General features: G+C 44.3%; 1 protein-coding gene across 3 annotated transcripts; it reads right to left on the bottom strand.

The window, feature by feature from the left end:
* Nucleotides 1-723: 723 nt before the first annotated feature.
* Nucleotides 724-16,718, bottom strand: LOC147306578 (interferon-inducible GTPase 5-like). Of its 3 annotated transcripts, none has more exons than XM_086274126.1 (5): nt 16,601-16,718; nt 8,121-8,679; nt 7,685-7,875; nt 3,726-4,296; nt 724-3,118 (listed from the first exon to the last, which is right to left on the bottom strand). In XM_086274126.1, exons 2-5 carry the CDS (start codon nt 8,662-8,664, stop codon nt 2,481-2,483), a joined length of 1,944 nt encoding a protein of 647 aa, XP_086130252.1. In that variant the 5' UTR covers nt 8,665-8,679; nt 16,601-16,718; the 3' UTR covers nt 724-2,480. The 3 variants fall into 3 exon arrangements, with proteins under 3 accessions (XP_086130252.1, XP_086130253.1, XP_086130250.1); XM_086274127.1 differs by lacking the exon at nt 16,601-16,718 and adding an exon at nt 16,346-16,420; XM_086274124.1 differs by lacking the exon at nt 16,601-16,718 and adding an exon at nt 11,051-11,566.
* Between the last annotated feature and the right edge of the window lie 2,946 nt (nt 16,719-19,664).

Raw genomic sequence — 19,664 nt, 5'->3', positions numbered from 1 at the left:
TGTCCGTCAGAGGATAGACTTTAAAGTTCTGATGCTGGTCTATAAAGCTCTGAATGGTTTAGGACCAAAATACATCAGTGGCCTCCTGACCCAGTACGAACCTTCCAGATCCCTCAGGTCATCTGGATCCGGTCTTTTATCAGCTCCCAGAGTCAGAACCAAACACGGAGAAGCTGCATTCAGCTTTTATGCTCCTTATATATATATATATATATATATATATATATATATATATATATATATATATATATATATATATATATATATATATATGCATTTGAATAAAGCACCAAATCCGCACTTAAGCTTAAATTTCAAAACTTACATTTTAACTACTGATTTTATCTACTCTTCTGATTTTATCTGTTTTGATTTTATATACTGTTTTGTTTGTTTGTTTGTTAATTAGTTAGATTGTTTGTTTGCTTGTTTTAATCAATTTTAAATCATGCTTTTTATTTGTTTTTGTGTCTAATGTCTCTGTAAAGCACTTTGAATCACCTTGTTGTTGAATTGTGCTATACAAATAAACTTACCTTGCCTTACACAGGCAGTTAAATTTATTCAACAAAAGCAAACCCAACATGTGATAATAAATCAGAGAGAAATGCATACATACATGCGGTGGGTTCAGAAATTAGTTAGACATTCACTTTTTTCAGCTTTATTATGTTGCTGCAACGTACTACAATTGCTCAAATTTATTTTTCTGCTCATAATTCTACACTCCCTATTCTATTATGAGCAGAAAACTTTAAAGAGATTCTTTGAAGTTTTAAAAATTTTATAGATATGTCACCATTATGAATCACCTTTGGCAGCAACAAGCAAAAACACAGCATACAGGAGATTTTTTGCCAGGCCTGTGGGTGTTTTCAAGATCTTCATTTCATATTTAGTGGTGACTCGAACCAAATTCCATCGCAGATGAAACATTTTGTAACCAATAAGTTAGGTACAGACGAAAGTTCAACATAACACGTGAATAAACAGTTTGTAAAATCCTGTCCACACCACATTCAGTAATTATAGACACTAACTCAGCTGGGGTTATGATGTGTTATATGGTGGTCTTGATGGATGGATGTAGGATGGATGGTGTTAAGGTTCAAAATTGAGGAGGGAGAGTACAAACCACCCTGGGTCCAGAAGCTCTTGGTCAAACAATGATTTTTAATGAATACACACGTGTGGGAAGACAACTCTGTACGCAGACAGCAAGTAGTCTTCAACTTAATCAAAGCATGAACAGATATTTTATAGCATCAGGGTTTGATTTACTGACGCCCCTTCATGCGTCACAGATACATTTTATACATAGATCAGATCAACACCACAATGACTTTTAACCCAGAAGATCATCTTCTATTTTCATGGCTGGTACTTTCCGTTCTTATCTTATAGTGAATTGTTCCTCTTTCTTGCCGAGACAACAAGGACGGTTCCTCTTTTACCGAGACATGACTAATCTCTCCTCTAAATAAATCTAACTCATGTGTGTGTGTGTGTGTGTTGACCTCACATGCTCTTTGTGTCACCTCTTCACCTACTAACTGTCTGTGTCTCGTCCTCAAATGCTCTTTCTCAATTCACCTGTTGCACTTCTGACCTTTCACCAGACCAGAGGCTCACTGAGACTATATGTATGTCTTCTACTAAATAAATGTTTTAACCAAGAACCTCTACTTAAAACCTTAATATAAAATGACCTGATATATAAGTGTTTTGTAAGCATGTATTGCAATTCCTTCTATGTTCTAGTTTTCCCTCAGCATGTATCACCTGAACAGTCACGTCAGTGAAGCTTAAGACCTTTAAAGAACCTGAACATCAACTCAAATAAGCACAGATATGCATTGTGTACACAATAGTTATAACTGCATCTGAAATACAAAATTAACATCATCATAAACATCTTAAGGCCATCTTAAAGCTATCTGTTACATTGTCAAAGCAATGATCATACTGCAGATTATATTATTAATGCAATGGTAATAATGATGATTATTTAACAATAGCAGTAAAATAATTTCCCTGCTCCACAATGGATGGATGGATGGATGGATGGATGCAGGATGGATGCAGGATGGATGGATGGATGCAGGATGGATGGATGCTGGATGGATGCAGGATGGATGCAGAATGGATGGATGCAGGATGGATGGATGGATGGATGGATGCAGGATGGATGGATGGATGGAGGCAGGATGGATGGATGGATGGATGGATGGATGCAGGGTGGATGGATGGGTGGATGGATGGATGGATATAAAGGCCACATTATTGTGTTGCTGTGTAAAGGTGGGAGAGGTTCCTCTGTTGTTTCTGAGGACATGAGACCTGCTGAGGCCTCTGATGCACTGATCAGCTGTAAGGATGCTGGTTTACAGCTGGATTCACTGCATATTCAATGATTTAGGAATTTTATTTCATACCCTTCAGTTTTAAACGTGTCACTGTATCGCCTTTAACTATTTAAATCACACTGAGGTGTTCAGACCCAGAGCTTTTTTGAACACCTTCTGGGCGTCTTCAGCAAGCTGGTTGAGGATGAAATTCAAAAGTCTGTAAGTTGTAGTAAAAGAGAACACCATTGCCAGCGGGATTCCAACTATTGGAATGAATCTGGAAACTTCCTCCAGTGCCATAAATGTAGCTGCTCCTGCAATTTGGCTCAACACCTTCAGGAGGAGCTCTTTCGATATTTTCACCGCAGCCAGCGGAGAAACGATGACGGCATGCAGATCGGCGTATGGCACGCCTGTGCTGGCAGACAATCTCTGCAGAGACTTGATATCAAGACCAAACCCAAAGACGTAATTTGTGACAGCACCAACTAGCACCGCTATGTCAACAGCAATAGAAAGCCCAGGAACTGGAACAGCAGCTACAGCTGCAGACAGAGTGGACAACCAATACAATCGGCGCTTGAAAGTTTTTTTCTTCTTGTCGATGATCTCCAGGCTGATGTTGGGCATGGCGCGCAGCAGAGCATGTCTTTTGTGTTCAGGAAGGTCTCTGTCTAAGGTCTCATGTAAGAGAGAGAAGTCGTACAGGTGGAGCTCAAAGCTGGACACCAGGAACACCTGCGGAGCCTCGACGCCTAAATCTCTGAGTCCTGGCACAGAAAAAACAAACAGTATGATGATAAGATACAAAATAATAAAAACATCTAAAACTGCATTTTATCTTTCAGCAGATTCAGTGAGCCGACTGACTTTATAGATGTGTAAAGGATTTGAACTCATAGTGTAACTTGTAAGCCACCACATACAGACTGGGGTCGTGTTTTCATATTGGTGATTTTATAGCTTACTGTTGCTATATATTCCTTATTAAGCTTATTATATAGTTATATTTTAAAATACACTGTGCCACTTTATGTGTAACATTTAAGCTACCGACTGCAACAAAAATGATTTTGACGTCTGTGACTCATCGAGAACTATCTTAACACAAAATCACCTGATGATATCAGACTGCAAGCTCCTCCCAAACACTATAATAAGTATAATAAAGTTTCCTTATAACAAAGTTCATCTATCCAGCATCTGCCTGACTTCTTCAGCAGCTGTGTCACCATCATCAGGACAATCATCCTCCTCCTGTCTGGGCTGTACCTCGTCTATCACCCTGGATGGTGATGTTCAAGCAGCTTTCTCTCAGTAAGCTTTGGTGAACAAACGTTTTTGGTATGAGATGATGAACACACAAATCAGTCTCACCTTGAATGCAGTTTTCCCTCATTTTCCTAAGAGTCTCCTCTTCGCTGAAGTTTCTCTTTCTTCTCTCGGCTCGTAAATCGTTGTCAATCTTTGAGCGAACAAAGTAGAACTTCTTCTCCATCCTCTGAATCTCCTGAGCCAGTTTCACGTCATTTTCTCTGAAGCGATCGGCTGAGACGATGATGAAGAAGTCAAACTTCTCAAATCCAACAAGCTCCAAATATTTATCAGCTGGGAACTTGGTGGTGCCGATTCCAGGGAGATCCCATAAAGTAACCTTGGGATAGTTTGGATGGGGGTACGGTGTGACCTCTGAGGTGGTTTCTACAACACCGGTCAGGGCCGCTCCCTCCTCTCTGTTGTCCATGCCCCTGAAGGCATTAACAAAGGTGGATTTCCCAGAGCCAGATTCTCCTGTGATGGCGATATTCAGTGGAGTGTTCCTCTCCTTGTCCAGTAACTCCTTGATCTTTGTGATAGCCAGCGATTTGTCATTGTTCAGCAGAGCTTCTTTGATTTCTTCTCTCACAGTTTCAATTTCAAATTGGTTGTCTGTGCTTGTCTCTGATACCTGGAATGAAAAAAAGAGGATAAACTTTAAACTTTGGGGCTTTTTTTCGAGTTCTTTTGCTTTATTTAATCTTAGATCATCATCACACAAAACATGACACACTCCTCTTAATATTCCACAGAGAATTGACTACAATATCTTAGCATGCTGTGAACTGAGCCACTTTATTGTATTTTATTATATTCATGTGCATCACACACCTTTACGTCTGTCTGTGTTTACTGTTATTATATTTTTGAGCTAATTATGTTGATACAAAATCAACTTACACTTTTTCAGTTTTAAAGCACCGAAATATTTAAATTTATTCTAAAAACAAATTTCAATAACTGTTTATAAAAATTTCCCCAATCGAAAGAAAAAGTTCTCTGTAATTAAATCGAATTTACAGTGTTATTACTTACAAATACTTAAAGAAGGCACACTATAATAAAAGGCAGTGAGTAATAATAATTATATAATAATTGTGGCATATTATTGATATTTTAGTAATTTTAATTATGTAAGATTTCATGGCCCAGCCACCAGACGCTCGCCCTCGGGCACCCTCCCCGGGCCTGGCTCCAGGGCGGGGCCCCGGTAACCCTATCCCGGGCAGGGTAAACTGTTCCCTCGATATCCTTTTCATAAGGGTCTTCTGAATCGCTCTTTGTCTGGACAGACCTGGTGCACCTAAACGCGTAGTGAGGGTGTGCTGGGAACGTCTAGCAGAGGCCCCAGTCCGCGAGATCTTCAACGCACACCTCCGGCAGAGCTTCAACAGCATTCCGAGGGAGACTGGGGACATTGAGTCCGAATGGACCATGTTCAGCGTCTCCATTGCCGAAGCTGCTGCATTGAGCTGCGGCCGCAAGGTGGTTGGTGCCTGCTGTGGTGGGAATCCCCGAACCAAATGGTGGACACCAGAGGTGAAGGGAGCCACCAGGCTGAAGAAGGAGTCCTATCGGGCTTGGTTAGCCTGTGGGACTCCGGAGGCAGCCGACAGGTATCGACAGGCCAAGCGGAATGCGGCTCAGGCAGTGGCTGAAGCAAAAACTCGGGTGTGGGAGGAGTTCGGAGAGGCCATGGAAAAAGACTTTCGGACTGCCTCGAAGAGATTCTGGCAAACCGTCAGGCGTCTCAGGAGGGGAAAGCGGTGCTCTACCTGCACTGTGTATAGTGCTGGCGGAGCGCTGCTGACGTCGACTGAGAAAATTGTCAGGCGGTGGAAGGAATACTTCGAGGACCTCCTTAATCCCACTGACACGTCTTCCGAGGAGGAAGCAGAGTCTGGGGATGAGGGGAATGACCCGCCAATTTCTGGGGGCGAGGTCACTGAGGCAGTTAAACAACTCCTTGGTGGCAGAGCCCCTGGTGTTGATGAGGTCCGCCCCGAGTTCCTGAAGGCTCTGGACGTTGTAGGGCTGTCCTGGTTGACACGCCTCTGCAATGTTGCGTGGAGATCAGGGGCAGTACCTGTGGACTGGCAGACCGGGGTGGTGGTTCCCATCTTTAAGAAGGGGGACCGGAGGGTGTGTTCCAACTACAGGGGGATCACACTCCTCAGCCTCCCGGGGAAAGTCTATGCCAGGGTGCTGGAAAGGAGAGTTCGTCCGCTAGTCGAACCTCGGATACAGGAGGAACAATGCGGTTTTCGTCCTGGTCGCGGAACACTGGACCAGCTCTTTATCCTCTCCAGGATACTTGAGGGTGCATGGGAGTTTGCCCAACCAGTCTACATGTGTTTTGTGGACTTGGAGAAGGCATTCGACCGTGTCCCTCGGGGTGTCCTGTGGGAGGTGTTGCGGGAGTATGGGGTGTCTGGCCCATTGCTACGGGCCATTCGATCCCTATACAACCGTTGCAAGAGCTTGGTTCGCATTGCCGGCAATAAGTCGGACTCGTTCCCGGTGGGTGATGGGCTCCGCCAGGGCTGCCCTTTGTCTCCGGTTCTGTTCATAATTTTTATGGACAGGATTTCTAGGCGCAGCCAAGTGGCGGAGGGGTTTCGCTTTGGTGGCCTCAGAATCTCATCTCTGATTTTTGCGGATGATGTGGTTCTGTTGGCTTCATCGGGTGAGGGCCTCCAGCTCGCACTGGAATGGTTCGCAGCCGAGTGTGAAGCAGCGGGAATGAGGATCAGCACCTCCAAATCTGAGGCCATGGTTCTCAGCCGGAAAAGGGTGGAGTGCCCACTCCGGGTCGGGGATGAGTTCCTGCCCCAAGTGGAGGAGTTCAAGTATCTCGGGGTCTTGTTCGCGAGTGATGGGAGAAGGGAGCCGGAGATCAACAGACGGATTGGGGCTGCAGCTGCAGTAATGCGGACGCTGCACCGGTCCGTCGTGGTGAAGAGGGAGCTGAGTGTAAAAGCGAAGCTCTCAATTTACCGGTCGATCTACGTCCCTACCCTCACCTATGGCCACGAGCTGTGGGTAGTGACCGAAAGAACGAGATCGCGGATACAAGTGGCAGAAATGAGCTTCCTCCGAAGGGTGGCTGGCCTCTCCCTTAGAGATAGGGTGAGAAGTTCGGCCATCCGGGAGGGGCTCAGAGTAGAGCAGCTGCTGCTCCACATCGAAAGGAGCCAGCTGAGGTGGTTCGGGCATCTGACAAGGATGCCCCCTGGGCGCCTCCTGGGTGAGGTGTTCCAGGCATGTCCCACCGGGAGGAGGCCCCGGGGCAGACCCAGGACACGCTGGAGAGATTATATCTCTCGGCTGGCCTGGGAACGCCTTGGTATTCCCCCGGATAAGCTGGAGGAGGTGGCTGGGGAGAGGGAGGTCTGGGCCTCTTTGCTTAGGCTGCTGCCCCCGCGACCCGGCCTCGGATAAAGCGGATGAAGATGGATGGATGGAAGATTTCATGGTAATTTTGCACAAAAACAAACAACATTAGCGCGTCTTACATCGTATGTTGTGGTTTTGGGGCTTTAAGAAAATTGAGATGTTTATTATGATTCTGCTGAAAGACAATCAGTGTCTTCATGTAGACACAGTTATATCAGATTTATAAACGGTGATGTCCCCACAACAGAGGTAAATATTTTCACCCATAAACTGTATAAGCCTCAATGTGAACCTCAGACTCGTCACATGGGTCATCTCACTGAGATTATCTGCTTCTGCTTCATCTCTTCTTCTGTCTCTTTTTATGTTTCTAACATCATAGTTTTCTCTGTATTTGTAGAATCAAACGCGTTCAGGTCTGTTGCATGGTGTCACCATGGCCTCTCTTATATGAATTTGCTCTTAGACTGATAAACCTTGGCTGATAACCTCCTTTGTTCGAGTGAATGTTGATGTTATGATGAGTGAGGGCAGATTAAGAAAAAAAGCCGAAAAAAAGCCTTGAGTATGCTGATAAGACTCCAGTAAAGCTGTAGACAGAGTGGCTGACAGTACAATCATACCTTGAAAGCTTCTTTCTTCTTGTTGATGATCTCGCTGCTGATACTGGGCATGGCCAAAACCAGAGCATCTCTCTTGACTTCAGGAAGGCCGCTCTCTAAGGCTTTGTGTAAGAGGGAGAAGTCATACTGGTGGAGCTGAAAGCTGGACACCAGGAAGACCTGCGGAGTCTTGATGCCTAATCCTGTGAGTCCTGCGTCAGAGAAGGAAAGAAACGTGCACATGCGTGTCAGGGAGGGGCAGCCAATCAGCAGAAAGTTGGCCTAAAGGAAGGAGATTAACAGAGGATGAACTAAAGAAGCATCCTGCAGCCACACAGTAATAAAACTAACAGAGATGAACTGTCCAACTGTGGCCTGAACACTCCAACAACTGCATCACCATCATTAAATCCAGAAACTGGTCTCACTCATATAAATGATCTCATGTGACACTCACCTTGAATGCAGTCTTGTCTGATTTGTGAAAGAGTCTTCTCCACCTTAAACTCTCTCTGACTTCTTTCTTCAGCTCGTAAATCGTTGTCAATCTTTGAGCGAACAAAGTAGAACTTCTTCTCCATCCTCTGAATCTCCTGAGCCAGTTTCACGTCATTTTCTCTGAAGCGAACGGCTGAGATGATGATGAAGAAGTCAAACTTCTCAAATCCAACAAGCTCCAGGTACTCTTCAGCTGGAAACTTGGTGGTGCCGATTCCAGGGAGATCCCAAAAAGTAACATTGGGATAGTTTGGATGGGGGTACAGTGCGACCTCTGAGGTGGTTTCTGTAACACCAGTAGGAGCAGCTCCCTCGTCACCATCGGACAGGTCTCTGAGAGCGTTAACAAAGGTGGATTTCCCAGAGCCAGATTCTCCTGTGATGGCGATATTTAGTGTGATGTCATCCATCCCCAGTGGCTCCTTAACTAATCCAACAGCTGATGGTTTGTCATGGAGTTGTAGAGCTTTAATTTGTTTTCTAACTAATTTAAAGTCAGCCATCCTGATCCTCGATAACTGCAGTAAGAGAGATGTTGAAAGTTATCACACAATTGGAAAAATAATAATAATACATTTTTCAGTTAACATACAAAACTGTATGATGTCAAGATACATTTCAAGGCACTGAAAATTTAAAGTTCTTAAAATTTCCTGGCAGGTCTACTGCCATAATATCTGAGGAGTAGAGCTGGGCGATAGAACGATAACGATATGTATTGCGAAATAACTTTTTCTTGACAGAAAAATGAAACTATTGTGATAGACCTCATCTCTCTCTTCCTCTCTTAAAAAAAAAGAAAAAGAACAGCCAATCCAAATTAACTAGCGCAGAGCCGAACCAATCACAGCCGCAGCGTCACGTCACGTGACTTGTTACGTACAACACAAGTGCCAAGCCGCACATGTGTATTTGTTTGGGAAGCAGCCAGCCGCCGTGCCGCCCGGTAATGGAGGAAATGAGTGTGCCGACTAGAGAAAAATCAACCGAGAGCATGACCGAAGGTTACCGAAGAGAAAACAGATGATGGTTCCAATGCCGGAGAGATTGTCGAACTAGTTTCTAGAATCGATTCAATCAATGATTCGATTCGATTTGAATCGGGGAAATTTAGCCTCAGACAGTCAGAAATATTATAATTCTGTTAGGATGCCTGGGTCGTTGACCAAGGGGTTTTGAGTTTATTGTATTATTTATACTTTCTAGTCTTTGGTTTCTTTGAGTTCTGTCTTATGGTTTATGTCTGTCTTCTCTAGTTGTTCTGTCTCCCCTGTCACCTGTATCCCCTTGTCTAGTTCGCGTCTCTGTGTATCCTTAGTTCCTATATCCCTGTGTCCAGTCAGTGTTTGTGTCTGCCCTGGTCCCACGTCTCTGTTCCCTCTGTAGTGCCTGCATGTGAGTCTGTGTCTTTGTTCAGTCTGTGTTATGTGTTTCCTGTTTTACTTTGAAGGTTTCTGTCTTATCTCAGTGTGTTCAGTTTATGCTTCTTTGCTCTCGTCAGTTCTGATTTGTCCCAGCTGTGTTTCCCTCCTGTTACTCATTCCCTGATTGCTCCCTCTGTGTATTTAAGCCCTGTGTTTCTCTGTGTCTGTGTCGCGATCTACCGTTTATTTTGCTGTGTGTTTTGTCATTCCGCCGGTGCTAGTTTATTTTTGACCTTTTTCCAGTTATGTTATGTTTGAGTTCAGCATTAAAGCTGTTTTGGTTTAAGTTTCTCTCTGGAGTCTGCATCTTGGGTCCTATCCCTGTCCGCACACAGCCGTCACCTAACAGAAGATCGCGACCATACTATGGACCCAGCAGACATTGAACGACGCCGAGCAGCCTTTGCCCAGCTGGAGGAGGAACTCCGCTGGAAGCCATGGCTCACCCCTGACGTCGGGCGCATTTTCCATGGCACTCAGCTGGCTCTCGGTGGTCCCCGGAGCTGTCAGAAGTCTCGTCCTGTTGCTTCGCTGGCACTCAAGATGCGGCCGCTTCAGTTGGGAGTCCTCCGTGTGGCTTCAGGCGCTCACGCTCCATCCTCAGCGTCACCGTTCTGTGCACCGGAGGCTCAGTTGCTCACACCGCCAGCTACCTCTGCCCAAAGGAAACGGCGCTCACGTCGCCGTCATATGGACACGTCTGAGCAACCTCCGGTGGTGAGTCAAAAGGACTACACTTTCCAAACTCCACCTGAGCCGTTAAACGGTAAAGACTATGAACTCACCTCAGACACTTTTGGGATTTCTTTTCTCGACAAGGATTTGGATTGGGAGGCCAGTTTTGGTTTGAATCCTCCCGCGCTAGTTCATCACAATAAGCATTCGTCTGGGATTTTTAGTTCGAGGTCTGCTCGTTGGAGTGGGAACAAGCTAAAACCCAAGTTTGCCGAGTCTGTTTTTTCTGAGACTGTGAACACTGCTAAACCTAAGACTGTACGGACTGTTAAACGTGGTGGGAAAGGGTCGTCACCTATTTTTGATGAACCAGTTTTCAGTGAGCCTGCGCCTTTGCCTTCCGGTGCTCCTCCGCCCAGGGCAGCTGCGGTCCAGCCGTCTCCTGCACCTGTATCAGTTCCTCGGGTGAGGGGGGCTAGGGCCCAGTTTGTCCCTGCTCCAGTTTCCAGGCTGGCTGAGGCTCCGCTAGTCTCTGTGCCCGTGCCTATTCCGCGGGTGGGAGCGGCTACTGCCCAGCAGGCCCCTGCACCAGTTTCTGTCCTCGCTGGAGGCTCAGGTGAGCCCGTCCAGCAGTTTTCCGTAGGCTCGGAAGACATAGCTCAGCTTTGTGCTCATCCACCACCTCACCCACCATTACTACCATCGTTACAACAGTAAATACAACTTAAACTTCTCTCCATAGCTCAAACATTAGCTCACCTGTCAGCTCAGTCACCTGCTCAGTTCTCACCTCAGTCATTCACTCCACCGTCTGTTCCCGCTGGGGGTTCTGGAGAACCGCTTCAGCCGTCTCTTCCTGCTGGGGGGTCCGAGGAACCGATTCAGCCTCCTGTCTCTGCTGGAGGGTCCGAGGGGCCCGTTCAGCCACCCGTCTCCGCTGGAGGGTCCGAGGGGCCCGTTCAGCCACCTGTCTCCGCTGGAGGGTCCGAGGGGCCCGTTCAGCCTCTTGCCTCGTCAGCTGGGGGTCCGGGAGGACCCAGCCAGCACGTCCCAGTGTCTGCTGATGGTTCTGGCGAGGCCGTTCAGCCACCACCGGCTCCACCGCCTGGTCCGGCCTCCGAGTCTGCAGCTCCGCCTGGTCCTGCCTCTGCTGCTCCGCCTGGTCCGGCCTCCGAGTCTGCAGCTCCGCCTGGTCCGGCCTCCGAGTCCGCAGCTCCGTCTGGTCCGGCCTCCGAGTCCGCAGCTCCGCCTCAGCCTCTGCAGCTCCGCCTGGTCCAGCCTCCGAGTGTTCAGCTTCGTCTGCTCCTGAGGTCTCCATGGTGTCTGTTCCTGCACATCTTGTCCGGCCTGCTCGTCCTGCACGTCCCGTCCGGCCTGCACGTCTTGTCCGGCCTGCACGTCCTGCACGTCCTGTCCGGCCGATGACTGGGCGTCGTTGCCATCATGGACAGCCCCCTGAACTATGCCGCCGTCATGGACGGCCCCATGAACTACGCCGCTGCCAGTGCCTCCCGCCCGGCTGGCCTCCTGACCTACTCGTGGCTCAAGAGTTGGGAGTTCGCCTTGTAATCGGAAGGTTGCCGGTTCGAGCCCCAGCTTGGACAGTCTCGGTCGTTGTGTCCTTGGGCAAGACACTTCACCTGTTGCCTACTGGTGGTGGTCAGAGGGCCTGGTGGCGCCAGTGTCCGGCAGCCTCGCCTCTGTCAGTGCGCCCCAGGGTGGCTGTGGCTACAATGTAGCTTGCCATCACCAGTGTGTGAATGTGTGTGTGAATGGGTGGATGACTGGATATGTAAAGCGCTTTGGGGTCCTTAGGGACTAGAAAAGCGCTATATAAATACAGGCCATTTACCATTTACCATTTACTCCGTCGCCGCCGGTGTCTCCTGCCTGCCCGGCCCCCTGAACTGTTTTCTGGGCTCTTGGGCCGTCAGCCTCCGGGCCGCCCCCCTGAACTGCCCGGGTTTGGACTATCGTGCTGTCAGCCTCCGGGCCGGCCCCCTGAACTTTGTGTGAACTGTTTTTCCTGGCCGCCTGCGCCTGTCGTGAGCCTGTGTTTTGTTATGTTGCTTTCCGGGCTCCCTTGTTTGCACTTTTTTTTGTTTCTGGCTCCTTGACATTTATAACAGCGTACAGAGAGTTGCGCTCAAAGCAGCAGTGTTGCCAAATTAAGCTGGGCATACACTTTGCGCTTTTTTTTCAGGCCCATTATTCAGCTCCTGCTCAAACTGCACGATTGACTCGCAGGGGTTAGAAGTTCATAGATCACGATGCGACCTGAGTGCTCACACTGTGTGTCCATAAAATGATATGGACGCATCATACAAAATTGGTCTCTCCCTCTCTGTCTTTCACTCACACACAGACCACCACCATCAACCTTTCTAAATTGCTAATGAAAAACATTGACCGGGCAGCTGAGATTGAGCATCAGTGTCCATCCAACTCTTTTCACGGTTGTTGTGGTCGTGATAATTTTGTGAGGCCACATCGAAAAGGCTCGGATGAGCCAAAGTTCTACAAGTTGTGCCTCCATCGCTTGTGTCCAGATCACACGCTGCATTGCCGTGCTGCTCCGTCTTTTCACTTTCATTTCTGTGTTTGTGTGTGCGCAATGTGAGAGGCTGCAGTGATGCCCTCACGACGGCCGACAGGATTTCAAACAGGTTTGATTATCTTACGACCAAATGATTAATGATCGGGAGCTGGTAGTGAGGTGTTAATCGCTTCTCGTTACCCCATGTACACGAAGCGATGAAGGCGAAACTCAGGCTGATCCCCAAAACGGTCGCACGACTGAAAAATAAGTCGTAGAGAAGAAACAGCTGATTTGGGCCTGTGTTGATCTGAGAGCCCACACCGGAAACTGTGGGAACAGGGACGAGGATCAGTAGTGAGAGGTGAACCTAGACATAACATAGTGAAAGCATGTGGGAAAATTTGATCGAAAATTGAGACTGAACTCATGGAGGTTCAGGAATGTCCACCACATCACAACAAAGAGGTAAAAAAAAGAAAAAAGAAAAAGAAAAAAAAAGAAGAAAAAAAGAAAAATAGAGAGATAAAAAAATAAATAAACTAACTAACAATTACATTAATGAATAGAAAACACACATATACAAATTGTTACATGTGAAATTATATTTGGAGAGAATCAGAAGTGAGACAGTTTGAATCCACAGCTCAGTGCAAAGATGCATGAATTAAACCTGATTATAAAACACATATGCAATGAAGAATCAGCTTACACTCAATATTAATATGAACACATAACAACAACGCAATGAAGACATGCTTACATTCATGAATGTGAATACATGACAGAAATGGTAGATTCAACATACTTAAAGCTTGAAGTGAGGAATAACTCAGGAAAGTTCCACGACAATAGAGTGACTTTGGCGAAAATGAAAAGTGATTAAAAGCATAAAGTAGTTTTAAAATAGTGAATTGGAAGTGCTTTTGTGTCGATTGAGCTAAACAAGTGATTACTCTAGGAAGAAAATAAAATAATTTAATAATGTGGTAATGTTTAAATATGCATTTCTCTTGTCACGGCAACTTCTTGAGATATGAAAAGAAAAAGGAGAACTTGGGTTTCCTGTCTGACCAGATGAGTGAAGCTTGCACTGAAAGAGACACTGTGACTGTGAGAAGAAAGGCTTGGTAACATACAGGATAATTAAATAAAGTGGTCAGGTCTGTGACTAAGTGCAGTAGTGCAGATTTGGAAAATACATTTAGAATTTAGTGATGACACATTGTTATAACATCTTTAGAAAGGGCTTAATGAGAATATCAATGGTGTGCAAACTGTGCGGCTTTTAACAAGATTTTCTGTGTATTTAGCAGGTGAAATTATGTCATTTGACCTCAGATTGTCAGGACGCTGAAGAACCTGAGGCCACTGAAATATGATGTGGGGAAAATAAACAGAGGGAGTGATTTTAAGTCTGAGTTCAGACTATGTAAGTATTAATTTAACCAAGAGTAGGGCAAAACCTTTGTGGCCCTGAAGTTCTAATCTCCATAACATATTGATTAGTGAGCAAAACTTTTCTGTGATTAAGATTTTTGGGGCTGTTGTTTTAGTGATGGATTTTGACAGTTAGGTTTGGGTTGTTTTCTTATGTTAATAGAGTTTTATTAATCATGGACATGTTTAGAACTGGGCCCTTTAAAATTGTAACAGTGCACTTAGAGAAATCCTGTCAGGATTGTGTTTTGATGAGCTAATAATCAGCTCTCTTTGTCTCATTTTTGTTTTAAGCAGGCCTGCAAGATTGATTTAACAGTGCTGTAAAAATTTTCGGGAGAGTAAATATAAGGTGAGCTTTTCCAGATTATAATGGGCCGAGGAGAAGCCATCTGTGGGAACTGATGAGCATTTGAGTTCCTGTTTAAAAGGATTGCAGCGAGTCAATCCAGTTAAAGATTATAAAGAACTTTTTTCTAGAAAATAAAACAAATGAATGAGCTCATGTTGCTGAGGGTGGAGAATCTGATTATTTGCGCGGGAGTCTCCACTATCAGCAATATATGGTGTGAATGCGAGTGATGTGGGTGACTGAACTGCGATGGACTGACGACGTGGACTAAAGGTTAGACTGACTTGACACTGAGACTGGACCAAGGTTAGGATGAATAAAGGTTAACAAACAATTCACCACGTAGGGGAGAAAAGGAGACTGGAGGTTTACATAAGTTTGGAGCTGCAGACTTTTTTGGGTTGCTGATGTTTCCTTTAAGCAAATTTTGTGTTATTGACTGGGTGTAGATTATGGTAGTACATTATATTGTGGGGAAAATGGTAAATGCTAAAGGGGAGAAAATTTTTGATGTTACTCATGTTACCAGTAACAAAAGCAGGCCACTGTAGAAGTCAATTACATTTTATAGAGGAAAATAATTACAACCAAAGTAATATTTGTCCAAGTGACCAAGGTTTTTCCTTTAAAACAGTAAATTATTAAATTAACAGGACATAAGTTATTTCACCAATAAGTCTCACCAATAATATACTCACTATACTATAATATACTATATTATAATATACTCAATAATATACTCAATAATATACTCACCATTCATCTTGCCGCAGAGAATGGGGGTGAGAGAAGACTCCAAACCTCCCTCCACCCGCTCATTGTAGTGTTGATGCATGTGTGTTCTAAGGTGCAATTAAAACCCAGGAGGGCATGGAGCTACCTGCCAGCGAGCAGCAGGTAAGCGCATAGTCCCTCCTGCTAGCCCTCAATGTCTACGTGTATTTAAAATTGAGAGGTGGGCAACGATGCCAGGGGTGAGGTGTACACCCTGATGGTAATTTGGACTCCGTGTATCGTGCCCACCCCCAAAATCCTATATGTATGTGTAATGAGGGTGTGAGTAATGTGAATGTCTAAGTTGTGGGATAAAATTGAGGCAGAGGCAGCCAGAAGGGGACAGAGGGGGGGGGGGGGGGGGTAGCCTCCTCTGCAGAGTGTAACAACCAACCACCTGTGTGGGAGCGCGATACCACTTTATGTCCGATATGACTGATATCATAAATTTGGATATCTGCCGATATGACTCCAATATAGTGTATTTTATAGTCAGTAAAACTGTTTGTTTTTTAATATCGTGCTGCATTTTGTATAAGTTGATACTCAAGTTTTAAAAAACAAAACACTAAAGCTGTTCTGTTACACCTGTATGCAAAAAATACATAGCACCCAAAATATTTCATAGTTCAGCAACACTGATCAATCTGATAAACTTAAATCTACATCATGGCTGGACTTGGACAAATAAATCGGCCTGGGCATTTTGACTAGAGACCAGCCCACCGGGTATTACAGGAAAAGCCATAAAGCCTTTGAATGAAAAGAAACGCCGTTGTCAGAGTGATGTACACTGTCTTGTTGGAGATGTATCAAACTAATAAACTTAAACCTACCACATCCTCCCTATTCTGGTATTCTAAACAGAACTTAGTAGATCTATTAAACAACCTAACTAATAGGGTTGCCAACTCCCAGCAAAAGGCAAGATAGGTAGATCTCTGAAAGTGCAGTAACTGAATGTAAGGAAGTGATTCTATTACCTTCAGTGGCGGGCGGTTACATTTTGCAGTGCAAGACAATAATCGTTTCTCTCTCTCTTATTTCGATGTTTCCTCTTTTCCATCACGGGAATCCCCATCCCCCATGCTTCCCCCTTCCCGTTTCCTTTTACTGCGGCTGTAGCTGCTTTAGTGACACGCACAGACAAATCGACCCACTTACTTGGTTCTGTCGAGATTAAGAACAAATAAGAAGAAACAGGTCATAGATCATTTCACCAAACGATGGAAGTTTACCTGCGTGTTGGTCCTGGAAAGATGATGAATACTTTATTCAGCAGTAATTCTGATGACGCGGTCTGCACGGACTGGATCCTTGTGCTGGCTCAAACTTTCTTTCTTTACCTGTTTGTTGTCTTTAGCCCCTCCCCCTGAACACAGCAAGTGAAACTGTTTAAACTGGTGACATAAAACTAACAGACTGGCGTTCTGCCTAGGGGTGGGTTTTTTTACAATTGATTTATCGATTAAAATCGATTCTGGCTTGGATAACGTAAAATCGATTCATTAAAATCCTGAATCGATTTTTTTAATATAAATTTATTTTGTGAGTTTGAGGTGCAGCAGGAGCTCCGTGAAATCCTGACATCCTGTTTCTACAGCCTGATGTATGAAGACAGTTTAGATGCTTTTCATATTTTAGATTATGAATCTATGAAGCGCCTTGAGGCGACTTTTGTTGTGATTTGGCGATATATAAATAAAATTGAATTGAATTGAATAGATTATATAACAGAAAGACATGATCCAAATGAAAACCAGTCAGCGTCTTTGTGTGGGCAGCAGTGTGTGTAAAGCAGCTGATTTACAAGAAGTGCAGAGTGAAGAGCAGAGCTAAATCTCTTAACACACTGCGCCCTCTGCTGGAGAAAACTGTAGTGTTCACTTAGTGTTTATTTAACCTGACAGCTAACTTTCACTGTTTACTTCAAATAACAACTCCAATAGCAGTTTTTCACATCATCTTTACCTTTCAGCCAGACTGATGTTTGGATTAATTCATTACAGCAGCTGTTGGCTGTGAGCTCATCACTCCCTGCTGATATCAAACACAGAAAGTGGAGAGTGATAGTAAACATACCTGATGCAGTCATGGATGGAGGTGTCAGGACAACAATGTGGACAGTAACATGTCAGAGGAACAGATGAGAAATGTAGCACTTGTATTGACCACCATGTGGGGAAAAGTCATTATTCACACCCTGATGAAATTTAAAAAAAAAAAAAAATCTATTAATTAGTTATGAGGGGTTCTTTACATGCGATCCACAGAGTCAGATTAGATTCATTACGTTCTTGTTTGTTGAAGCACAAACATGTCTTCATTTTACCGTCCTTGTTTTTCATAAAACAGGATCACAACACCAACAAAAAAAAACACAATCTGCCCTCCCTGAATAACATTTCCAACATTCATAACAAACTGACATTCTTCCTAAAAGCATACACTGTGACAGTAGTAGTAATAATAGTAATAATAATAGTAGTAATAATAATCATAATAATAATCATAATAATCTAAATGAAAAAGTGCACTATCACTGATTTAATATTCATTGTAAAAACTTCAAAAGCTGAAATCCTCAAAATCATTCAAATAAAATGTACATATGCTATAATGCCTTCCAGTCTGTTTTTACTTAAAACTATTGTGTCTCTCAAATATTAAAGTAAAAAACATAATTTGTTATTGTGACCCCATTAAGGACCTGAGACACTCAGTGTGCTTGTAATGAGGTTTTATTTACAAAATGTTCATTTTTTTTTAGTTTCTCGGTTTCTTGGCCTGACAGTTTCCTGCTGTGTACACATGTCCTCCTTTCTTCCAGGTCCCAGCATCACTGCATAATTACAGGTATGGCCCAGTAAAATGGACCATATAGTAACGTGGTTACTTCAAACTTCAGAGGACAATAACAGGGAGTACGAGAGAAGAATCAGCAGAAACATCCCTGTGTGCTCTGAGGGCCTGTAACCTTTTATCAGTATGGAGGTCTCAGCTCATCTGCCTGCTATGCAACATTATTTATTTAATGTACAGATAAATAACAATTTTAATAATACTGCATTCTGACGGGGTCAGGTTAAAGGCACATTAATCTCAAATGAAACGTTCATATTCTTTAGGAAAAAATGGAAATGGTCAGGTGAAAATCTAAATATTCCTGTCCTCACTAAGCTCTTTGAGGATGCTGATCATCCTTGCAGGGAGTCTCTGTAGACTGCCAATCTTTCCATCACAGCAGGAGGCTTGCACTTGGCTAACCACAGGTCTGGTGTGTGTGGTTGGTTTTTCCATGTCTTCTTCCTGCAGTCCAGAGACTGAGTCTTTCTGTGGTAGCTCTGTGGTAGACTAGCCTGCCTGGGGTGCACCCCACCTTTCACCCTACGACAGGAATAGGCTCCAACACCCCCTCGACACACCAGCCAGCCTGAGACCCTGAACTGGATAAGTGGAAGAAAGCAAACAGATCATTATTTATATTGTGACAAGTGTCATTTCCTTATTGCACTTTCACTCCTAGAAACAACACAAGTCCCACTGCTCGATTGGTTTCAGAGTGATCTACATGCAAACTACAGATTCTGGGTAACGTCTGATCTTTGAGCTGCAGTGATGTGTGCGGGATCATTTGTAGTCTTTATGTTTCATTACACACATGCAACAAACTTTATATTAACATTTTTTAACTGCTGCTTCTTGATGATAAAGTTAAACTCTGAATCATGTTGTGTCTCTTTTATAACACAGCACTCAGAGATTTCCATCCAACGACTTCTCTCTCCTACATGAGAACCTAGAGAGAGAACTTCCTGAGGTCCAGAGAGATGCTCTGCTGTTTGCCACTTCCAGCATCAACAAGCACAAAAACATAAAGAAAGTGTTTGAAAGGCTTTGGATGTGAAGCAGTAAGTGACCGACAGTGTGACTCAGTGATGCATTTAAAGCTGCTGTATACAAAAGAGCTTTGTAGTATTGTTCATTTCCTCTGATCAGAGCAGAAACAACAGCAACCTCTCCCAGCTTCACACACTCAATCTTTCCTCTTCATCGCGTCAATACAGCAACAAATGTGATCTTAGTGTCAGTAAATAAATACATTTATTTAATAAATAAATAAATTAAATAAATAAATAAATTTCAAGACAGCGAGTGTAGTGGTACAGGCCAGGTACACAGAGAGACAGAAGTCAGATTTAAATAATTTAAAGTGTGTCAGGAAAACACGAAGAAACAAGTAAAAACGTAAAATGAGCATCTGTCTGTGCTTCAGTGAAAAGCTGAGTGCATTTAAAAAAA

Source organism: Aulonocara sp. 'chitande type north' Nkhata Bay, linkage group LG19, assembly GCF_057382095.1.
Source record: "Aulonocara sp. 'chitande type north' Nkhata Bay isolate Kocher_YH1m ecotype deep benthic linkage group LG19, A_spYH_male_GT1.1, whole genome shotgun sequence".
Classification (NCBI taxonomy): domain Eukaryota; kingdom Metazoa; phylum Chordata; class Actinopteri; order Cichliformes; family Cichlidae; genus Aulonocara; species Aulonocara sp. 'chitande type north' Nkhata Bay.
This window is presented reverse-complemented; position numbering and strand designations above follow the sequence as displayed.

Excerpts from the sequence above, each read along its gene's own strand:
- LOC147306578 (XM_086274124.1), bottom strand. Across the intron at positions 4,297-7,684 it reads AGAAGAAAGAAGCTTTCAAG|GTATCAGAGACAAGCACAGA; the intron begins GTATGATTGTAC and ends TTTTCATTCCAG. Across the intron at positions 3,119-3,725 it reads GAGGGAAAACTGCATTCAAG|GACTCAGAGATTTAGGCGTC; the intron begins GTGAGACTGATT and ends TTTCTGTGCCAG.